Source organism: Arachis hypogaea, chromosome 13 (assembly GCF_003086295.3).
Source record: "Arachis hypogaea cultivar Tifrunner chromosome 13, arahy.Tifrunner.gnm2.J5K5, whole genome shotgun sequence".
In the NCBI taxonomy this organism is placed as follows: domain Eukaryota; kingdom Viridiplantae; phylum Streptophyta; class Magnoliopsida; order Fabales; family Fabaceae; genus Arachis; species Arachis hypogaea.
The window spans coordinates 74470480-74481341 of record NC_092048.1 but is presented as its reverse complement, the minus strand read 5'-3'; the positions used below and the strand labels follow the sequence as shown (position 1 = coordinate 74481341).

Sequence of the window (10862 nt, the reverse complement as noted above, 5' to 3'; positions counted from 1 at the left end):
TTCATTAAGAACCTTGCTGGCATAATAAATGACATGCACTAGCTTGTCTCTGCTTTGTCCTAATACAGTACCAATGGCAAAATCTGATGCATCACACATCAATTCAAAAGGCAAGTCCCAACTTGGTGGTGCTATAATAGGTGTAAAGGAGAGCTTACTTTTGAGCTCCTCAAAAGCTTGCATACATTCTCTATCAAATATGAAGGGTACATTAGAGATAAGCAGGTTGCTTAAAGGTTTAGCAATTTTTGAGAAGTCTCTAATGAACCTTCTATAGAAGCCAGCATGTCCCAAGAAGCTCCTAATTGCTTTGACATTGCAAGGTGGAGGTAATTTTTCAATCACTTTCACCTTTGCTCTATCCATCTCTATGCCTTTCTTAGAGATTTTGTGGCCAAGGACTACTCTTTCGGTAACCATAAAATGACACTTTTCCCAGTTCAAAACCAAGTTAGTTTCTTGGCATCTCTTGAGCACCAAGGCAAGATGGTGTAAGAAATTAAGGAAGGAGTCACCAAACACTGAGAAATCATCCATGAAAACCTTGATAAATTTTTCAATCATATAAAAAAAATGGACAGCATGCACCTTCAGAATGTTATAGGTGCATTGCACAAACCAAAGGGCATATGTTTGTATGCAAAAATACTATAAGGGCAAGTGAAAAATGTATTTTCTTGGTCCTTGGGATCTACTACAATCTGGTTGTAGCCTGAATATCCATATAAGAAACAGTAGTACTCATGCCCAGCAAGTCTCTCCAAGATTTGATCTATGAAGGGTAGAGGGAAGTGATCCTTCCTTGTGGCTTCATTGAGTTTTCTTTAGTCTATACACATGCGCCATCTAGTCACTGTTCTTGTTGGTATTAGCTCATTCCTTTCATTTAGCACAATTGTTATCCCCCCTTTCTTGGGGACTACTTGAACAGGGCTCACCCAAGGACTGTCCGAGATGGGGTAAATCACCCATGCTAGATCTTGAACACTTCCTTTTGCATCACTTCCTTCATTGATGGATTCAATTTTCTTTGTGGCTAGATTGAGAGCATGGCATCCTTCTCAAGAAGGATTTTTTACATGCACATTGAAGGGCTTATCCCCTTCAAATCTGAAAGTGTCCACTCTATGGCATCCTTGTGTTGTTTCAGTACCTTAATGAGCTCCTCCTCTAGATCCTTGCTTAGGGTTGAATTGATGATTACTAGATAAGTGTTATTTCTTCCCAAGTACGGCTACTTCAAGCTTGGGGGTAGAGTTTTTAGTTCCAGCTTGGGTGCTTCTACTTTCTCCCCTTTTGCCTTGTCTAACATGATTGAGTTGTCTATGCTTTCTTGTGGTAGTTCACTACATGTTTATTGCTCTTTCTCCATTGCATCTTCAAGCTTGTCTTCTTCTAGAACTCCTTGGACTAGTGTCTCCATTGTGTCTACCATCATACACTCTCTAATAGACTCCTTTGGGTACTCATGGCAATAAAAACATTGAATACCATCTTTTCTTCATGAAGCCTTAAGACTAATTCTCCTTTCTGTACATCAATTATAGCTCCAGCTGTTGCCAAAAATGGCCTTCCTAATATGATTGATGCGTTAGCTTCCTCTTCCATGTCAAGTACTATAAAATCTGCTGGGAAGATTAAGTCACCCACCTTAACCAACAAGTCCTCCACTACTCCATGAGGGAACTTGAATGTTCTGTCTACTAGTTGAAGTGCCATTCTTGTTGGGTTGGCCTCTTTAATTCTCATTCTCTTCATCATGGCTAAGAACATAAGGTTGATACTAGCTTCCAGATCAGACAATGCTTTCTCAATACTAATGTCTCCTATGATGCATGGGAATTGAAAGCTTCCAGGATCTTTCATCTTTTAGGAAAGCTTCTTTTGTATAATGGCATTGCATTTCTCTGTGAGCACTACAGTTTCCTTTTCTCCCTAGTTCCTTTTCTTGGTCATGAGCTCATTTAGAAACTTGGCATAGAATGGCATTTGCTCTAATGCTTCAGCAAAATGGATATTAATTTGAAGCATTTCGAAGATCTCCAAGAACCTAGAAAACTGGCTATCCTTCCCATCTTTTCTTAGCCTCTGCGTGTAGGGTGCTCTTGGTACATAGGGCTTCAAGACTTCCTTTGGTGGGGTAGGAGCATGTGTCTCTTCCTCCTTTTTGATTTTTGAGTTCCTGTCAGCCTCTTCTTTCTGCAAGTTGTGGCTTGAAGATGCCTCCTTCACCACCTTCCCACTCCTTAATATGATGGCCTTGCATTCCCCGTTGGATTGGTCATGGTATCGCTGGAAAATGCATTTGTAGACATGGGTATTTGCTTGGACAGGTATCCAAATTGTGCTTCCAATTTTTTTATTGCTGCTCCTTGGTTGTTCAAATTGGATCTGACTTCTTCTTGGTAGGCCTCCAACTTCTTGTCCATTTTTGCTTGTGTCACTGCTATATCTTCTGCCATCTTTGCAAACATTGCCTCTACTCTTGCAAATTTATCACTATCATCACTTGGCTATGAGGTTGAAGATGACATGTTGCCATTGCTTGGATTTTGAAGATGGTTGCTATGTGATTGGTGGTTGGATTGGAAAGGGGCATTGTATGAGTTGTGGTAAGGTCTATGATGGTTTGATTGATGGTTGGGGTTGTTGTATTGGTTAGAGTTGTATGGCTTGTGATCTTGGGATTGGTTTTGTTGGTTTTCCCACCCAAAGTTTGGGTGATTTTTCCAACCTAGGTTGTAGGTTTTAGCATGGGGGTCATATGGTTGTCTGGGTGGATTGTTCACATAATTGGCCGGCTCCCAGTCATATTAACCTTCTGAGCTAGTTCCTTCTTGCACTGGTGCTTGAGTGCTGATTGCTGAGACCTGATTCTTCTCCATTTGCTTGGTTAGAGCTGCCAATTGAGCTGTAATTACTTTGTTCTGAGCCAGCAGAGCATCCATCTGGTTTAGCTCCATCACTCCCCTTCTTGGAATTCTATTGGAAGCATAGAAGTACTCATTGTTGGCCACAGTTTCTATGATATCTATGGTCTCTTCAATTGTCTTCTTGGAATTGAGGGAACCTCATGAAGAGTGATCTAAGGCCTTATTTGCCTCTTGAGAAAGTCCTTTATAGAAAATGTGCAACTGTACCCACTCATTAAGCATATCTAGAGGGCATCTTCTTGTCAGTCTCCCAAGCTTCATAGAGAGTCTCTCCTTCTTGTTGCTTTAAGGTTTGTACCTCAGTTCTCAACTTGATAATTTTTTGGGAGGGATAGTATTTGGCCAAGAACTTGTTCACCACTTCCTCCCAAGTTGTCAAACTCTCCTTTGAGAAGGATTCGAGCCACTTGTATGCTTTTTCCCTAAGAGAAAAAGGAAACAAAAGCAGCCTATAAGTGTCAGGATGAACTCCATTAGCTTTTATAGTGTCACAGATTCTCAGGAAGGTTGACAGATGTTGGTTTGGATCTTCTTGAGCATTTCCTCCAAATGAACAACTATTATGAACAAGGGTGATTAACTGTGGTTTGAGCTCAAAGTTGTTGGCATGTATGGTGGGTCTCAAGATGCTGCTCCCATAATTTTCAGGATTGGGAATGATAAAAGAGCCTAGCACTCTTCTTTCTTATGGGGGAGCATGATTACCAATAACCTCCTCTTGATAATTGTGTGCTTCACCCTCAATGTTTTGGGTTTGATTCTCTTCTTCCTCTTCTTCACCAACTACCCTTTTTCCTCTTGCCACTGCCTCTCTTTTCAATCTTAGAAATGTCCTCTCAGATTCAGAATCGTAAGAGCTCCTCTCCTTCCTATCATACACAGCACAAATACAGTCCAAGGCAAAAGTGAACACCCTCTTGTTAGAAAGAGTGGGTGAGTTAAACTTGGATGATGCAAAGCATCAAACAGTTAGTGTGCCTCAGTTAAAATGACAGTATATACAATGAATAATTTGAAAATTCAAGTGCTAGAAGGAATAAAAATTGAAGAACTGAAAGTAAAATGATTAACAAAATAAAGAAAATCCTTAATCTAGGTACCCATCAACTTAATCATTGTCAATTCATAATCAATCCCCGGTAACGGTGCCACAAACTTGATGATGAGTAATTACTGTATGATTACAATAACCCCTCCAGCAAGTATACCGAATTATCGTCAAGTAAAAATTCACAATGAGTGAGGTCGAATCCCACAGGGATTGATTGATTGAACAATTTTAGTTAGTAGGGTAACTTAGTTAAGCTAATCAAGAATAAATGTTGAGTGCAGAATTCTAAATAGCAGAATTGTAAAAGACTTGGAAATAAAGAAAGCAGTAGAGTGTTGAATTGTAAAGAGTATAAAGATAAATTGTTGAAATATAAATGACAGAAATGTAAATAACTGAATTGTAAAGGAGAATGGGTTGCTGATAGAAATTAAACAAAGCTATAAAGAATAGGGAAGATAAGAATGGGGAAGATTCATTGGGATTAGGAGATGTTGCATTCTCAGGATTAATTTCAGATGATCTCTTCTTCAATCATGCAACTCATTGACCTCTTAGCAATCATGATTAATTGAATCCCAATTCATTGGTAATTAAATCTCTCAAATCTTGATAATCAGCCAATTCCTTGGACTAATTACTCATGGAGAGAGATAAGCTTGGTTCCTGATTTTACCACACATTCTTATAGATATAAGTAGTGGATAGATTTAATGTCACCATATCCAATCCCAAAACCCAGATCTACTCAATGTGAGAAGAGATTTCAAGCCTAATTTTATGTTTCCTCTTCCGAGGTTCCCATAAAACCCAAGTTGTATTCAATCTCTTTTCCAAGATAATTGAATGCTAGACATGAAGAACGAAATTCCTTTTAACAAATCAAAGAGAGATGAAGAGAAGAAGAAATTCACTAGCATTAATCCATCAAGCACAACAGAGCTCCCTCCCCTAATGAGAGGGAGTTTAGCTACTCATAGCTTAGAGAAAGTACAAGAGATGAAAGAAGATGAAAGTAAAAGTAAAGTGAAGTAAAAAGTTCCAAGCCCCCTTTCAGTACTCTTCAAGGGGTATTTATACTACTCCTATTACTAGAAAATAAGAAAAATTATAAAAAGGAAAGAAAGAAATTACAATTAATAAAAGCTCATTAGTGGCATGTGAGGGGCGTGTGAGTGGCGTGCCATGTCCAAGGTGAGATCTTGACTTCGCGTGCCATGCCCAGAGCTTCAAGTGGCACGCCCAAAATGGATGTTGGCTTGGCGTGCCACGCCTAGGTCTCAAGTGGCACGCCCACAAAGAGGATTAACTTGGTGTGCCACGCCCAGGGTCTCAAGTGGCACGCCCATAATGAAGTCTTCAATCTTCTTCTCTAGTTAAGTGAACTGGCGTGCCACGCGCAGGACTCAAGTGGCACACCCATGATGATTGTTGGCTTGGCGTGCCACGCCCAGATGAATCTTTAAGAACTCTCCTCTGGTCAGAATGCCTGGCGTGCCACGCCCAGCAGTCGCGTGCCACACCCATAATGAACCTTTAAAAACTCTCCACTGGAAAAGATAGTTGGCGTGCCATGCCCTACAGTGGCGTGCCACACCCATTGTGAAACTTGGGGGATTCTTCTCTGGATGTTATGCCTGGCGTGCCATGCCTAGCAGTGGCATGCCACGCCCATAGTTAACTGTGAGTAACCTTTTCTGAAAACTAGACTTGGTGTGCCACGCCCATTCGTGGTGTGCCACGCCCATTGTGAATCTTCAAATACTCCTTTCTGGTCTATATGGCTGTCGTGCCTTGCCCAGTAGTGGCGTGCTACGCCCATTGTTAAGCTTGGGAATCTTCCTCTGGAGAACATAACTAGCGTGCCACGCCCAATAATGGTGTGCCACGCCCATATTGGATCTTGGACAACCTCCTCTGGACACTGTGTCTGGCGTGCCACGCCCAGCAATGGCATGCAACATCCCTTGTAGAGCTCCAAGGATTCTTCTCTGGGTTAGATAACTGGCATGCCATGCCCAACCTTGGCGTGCCACGCCCATAGTGAAGCTTCAAGGGTTTTTCTCTGGCAAGTATAACTGGCGTGCCACACCTACTTCAAAATCTTGGCGTTTGCTTGAAGTGGCACGCCCACGCACACGCCAGTCACTTTTGCTTGTTTTCTTCATCTTTTGTTACTCTTTTCACCTAAATGCAAGCAAGAACTCATTTCAAAGCAGTGTCCCATAAATTCATGATATAGCTCTTGTCAATGCATTAAATCAATGAGGATTTGTCACTTTTATGGCCCTTTTTGATGAGAGAAAGAGGTAGATAATGCAAGTCATCAAGTTTCCTTCTTAATTTTGTGCTTTGATTCGAAACATGCTTCCTAGGCCTTAAAATCACTAATTGTTAACCCTCTTTTATTACCATTCGATGCTGTGATATGTGCGTTCAATGATCTTAGGTTTATAGACAGGAATAGCTTAGAGGATGGAAAGAAAGCATGCAAAAGTGGAAGGAACACAAGAATTTAGAGATTTGAGAAGCTGGTCTCAACGCGTATGCATGGATGATGCATACGCGTGACCAAGGCATAGTCCAATGAGGTAAACGCATGGCTGATGCGTGCGCGTGACCAGGAGTATTGACCACCTGACGTGTACGCGTGACTGACGCGTATGCATGGCCAGTGCATTATCAAAGTGACGCGTGCACGTGGATAACGTGTACGCGTGACAAGTGGCACATGCGTCAATAAAAGGAAAACACTGGGAGTGATTTCTGAGCTAATTTTTGGCCCAGTTTCGAGCCCAGTCTGCAGATTAAAGGCTGGGAGTGAAGGAGGAAGGAATCATTCGATTCATTTATACACACTTTAGTTTTAGATGTAGGATTCTAGAGAGAGAGGCTCTAGGTTTTAGGATTTCTTCTTTTATTTTCAGTTTCATCGAGGTTTAGATTTTATTTCTTATCTTGATTCAAGTTCTTCTTTTAGTTCGTTGTTATTACCTCTTTGCTTTCTTAGTTTTATATGTTGTTTCCTTTCCCTTGTTGCTTTATTGTTCATGACTCATTGCTGATTCCAATTTCCTTTTAATGCATTTTGAGGTATTTTATGTTTATTGTCGCCTTCTTTAATTTGTTGTCATTGTTTTCTTGCAATTGTTAGTCTTAGATTTTACTATTCCTTATTAATTTTCTATGTTTTTATTTTGTGCCTTCCAATTGTTTGATAAAATACTTGGTCGGATTTTAAAATAGATTTTTGTGTTCTTGGCTTGGATTGAGTAATTTGGAGACTCTTGAATTGTCAAAGTCTATTGTTGATTGGTGATTAAAACTTGCTAGTTGGCTTGAGCTTCACTAAATCTAGTCTTTGATTAGGACTTGTGAACTTATGTTGATTTTGCTCACTTGACTTTCCTTCAATTGTTAGAGGTTAACTAAGTGAAAGCAAAAGGTAATTACCATCAAAATTGACGATGATAATGAGGATAGGAATTCCAATTCTCAACCCTTGCAAGGACTTTTCTTAGTTGTTGGTTTATTATCTTGTTATTTACATTCCTTGTTCATCATTCAAAAACCCCAAAAATACTTTTCCAAAACCAATAATAAGTACACTTCCTTGCAATTCCTTTAAGAGATGACCCGAGGTTTAAATACTTCGGTTAATTTTTATTTGTTTGCATTGTGACAAACAAATTAAACGTTGACCGAGGATTGTATGTCAGTTTAGAACGATACTTTCAACGCGATTTTATTGAGAAATTTTTTACCGACATTTATCCTCCGTCAGTGATCTCACCATTCCAAAGTTCAACACCATATATTCCCATCTTTGAGAATAACACCAAAAAAAAGTTTCATATCCAATTTTTTTAGCCTAATCACTGATCATGATAATTAAAATTTTTGTTCTGTTATAGGTCTAACGGAGTTATCTTTCACAACTTTTTACTGTACGAATAAATAATTCCTGAAAAAGAGATTAATTTGATTAATATTTTTGATTTTTGAGAACTGTAATAAGAAAATTTATTTTTTAAAAAATGACTTTATTTGAAATATGTTCCTCAGGACCAGTTTCAAAATTTCGTCAAAGAAAAAAAGAAAAAATTCCTCCATAATTTGCAAGCAATCATATAGCTATATATAAGTCAACATATTCAGTGATAGTTGATAAATTCTGTTAATTTTTTTCTCAAACATAAATCAGATAATTTTATTTCAAAGTGAAATGAAATGTATGGTCCACTTAGGACTATAAGCAAAGGGAGAAAAATAGAAATGATCAAGGGAGAGAGAGAGAGAGAGAGAGAGAGAGAGTAATCAGATGAGATTTCCATCTTCTTCTAAGAATCAGAATGACAAACAAAGAGGGGAAGGAAGAGTGAGCTCAAGTGGGTCTACTTTCTTCCTTCAAAGCTTGAGAAGTAACATTTGCAACCAATAAGGGAGATCTTCTGATTTCTTCAAAGGTGAGTTCATTTCTTGTTCTCCAAATCCACCATGTAGAGTAAGTTGCCAGAGTTATTCTGCCTTCTCCTCTTCTTCTGTTTCCAATCGTATGAAAAAATGTTAACTACCACCTCCATGACTCTTCAGGTTGAGTTGAGATAGGGATGGAGTTGGCTTTCCAGACTTCAATTGCATTTGGACATCCCCAAAGATAGTGATAAACCGACTCATCTTCTACTTGGCACCGTGAGCAAATTGGTTGTATCCAATGGATTCTTTTGTGTAGTTTCAACTTCACAGGTAAACCATCATACATCACTTTCCTTAAAAAATTCTTGATTTTTGGTTGATATTTGAGCCCTAAATTGTAGACCAAAGTTCTTTGCTGTGACATTGTTCGGGGAGGAATTTAAGAGAATGGTGGAAAAATTGGAATGTCAATCTATAACCCGATGCTACTATGTACACTCCTTTTCTATGTCTTATCCGGGTAATTTTATCATCTCCCTCTCTAATTGAAGTTCTGAATATAGATGCTACGATTGTTGGGCTGAAAATTTCTTGAATGAGTGTCTAATCCCAAGTTTTGTCTACTTGAATTAATTATGAGACCCATTGGAGAGTGTACTGGTGCGAAATTTATAATCCACAAACTAACCGGCAAGTGCACCGTGTCGTACCAAGTAGTACCTCAAGTGAATGAGGGTCGATCCCATGAGGATTGATGGACTAAGAAATAATGATTGCATGATTTACTTAGTTAGACAAATATAAAATGGTGTTTTGAGAGCTCAATTGCATCAAACAGTAAATTCAGAAAATCAGAAAGCAAGCAGTAAATAGGTTGTGAAATATATGGAGAAAACAGTTAAGGCTTCAGAGATATTTATTTTCCGGATTAACTTTTCTTACCAACTATTTTAATCATGCAAGATTCAATTTATGGCAAACTATATGTGACTAAATCCTAATTCCTTAGACCTTTTTAGTCTCCTCTAACCTTCATCAACCACCAATTCCTTGGTCACTTGATTCCAATTAGAAAGTTAAGTTCAATTCTAGTTTATATGCCACAGAAATTCTAATTATCCAAATATAAGAGGAGTATATGTCACATATCCCGTTAAGTCTAGATAATTAAAAATTTAGGAGAAATTGTTTTCAAGCTGTTGTTCAAGCAAAGAGCTTTTCCAAGTTTTACAAGAACTCAATTAGAACAAAGGTCATACTTCTGTTCCACCCAGGTTCATAAGATAAAGAACGAAAACAATTCATGAAATTGAAATCAATACAGGAATTAAAATAGAAAAGTATTAATATTAATCCATAGAATAAATAGAGATCCTAACCTTAACAGTGGAGGTTTAGTTGCTCATGGTTCAGAGAGAAAATAAGGATTCTGAAAAGCTATAAATTGTGGAATGTGATAAGAGAGAAGAGAAGAGAGCCCAAAGGGCTGCTTCTTTTCCCTTTTATATCTAATCCTAATTAATGTAAAATATATTTTCTAAAACTAAATAATATCTTTTCCTATTTGTAAATAAAATAAAAGTTTTAATCAAAATCTAAATAAATCTTTGAATGCTCCTTGATCATGCGTTGGGACAATTGATTTATGCTTGGCTGGCACCTAACTTCCCCAAAATGAAGTTAGACTTCACCTTGGCCAAATGCAATTGGAAGAAGTGTATACTATTATACATCGTTGAAAAGCTCTAAAAGTTAGCATTCCAATGCCACTAGAAGAACGTCTATTGGACCTCTGTAACTAAAGTTATTCTTATTGGATTGCAGGGAGGTCAGGGTTGACAGCATCACTCACTTTCTTCTCTTTTTCTACAGAAACTCTATCAAATCCATCCGAATGCTACCTGAAATAAACAGAATTACACACAACTCAAAGTAGCATCGATAGTGGCTAAAATATATTTAAATCTTGGTTAAACTTATCAATTCAAATGCAGATTCACTAGGAAAAGATAGAAAAAGTGCTCACGCATCACAACACCAAACTTGAATTGTTGCTTGTCCTCAAGCAACCAAAACTAATATAGGCTTAGGATGTGAATTTTTATGAGAAGTGAGTGTTAAATTAAGCTCCTATCTCTTCTTTAAGTGGGGTTTATACACTACAATCCTGAATAGCTTTGGCATCTCACTATCCTTTAAATAAGAGGAATGTCACTGTCATTTGGAATTGGAATCCAGACAATATTATGAATTCTTTGGCCTTTATACTTTGGTTTAATCCTTGAACACAACAAAATTTCTTTCATTCTCTTTTCCTTGGTGCTTTGAACCTTGAGCCTAGCCGTGACTTTAAATGCTTTGTCTCAAGCTTTACTTGACACAAAAATACCACAGGCACTTAACTGGGGAACACTCTTTAGGATATGATTTTTCTTTCAGTTACTCCTAGATAGTGGTGCTCA

The 10862-nt window shown here is 38.3% G+C and overlaps 1 protein-coding gene across 1 annotated transcript; it reads right to left on the bottom strand.

The window, feature by feature from the left end:
• Positions 1-1434: 1434 nt before the first annotated feature.
• On the bottom strand, positions 1435-1866 carry LOC112735048 (uncharacterized). Its single transcript, XM_025784621.1, has one exon. The coding sequence runs from the start codon at positions 1864-1866 to the stop codon at positions 1435-1437; it is 432 nt and encodes a 143-aa protein (XP_025640406.1).
• Between the last annotated feature and the right edge of the window lie 8996 nt (positions 1867-10862).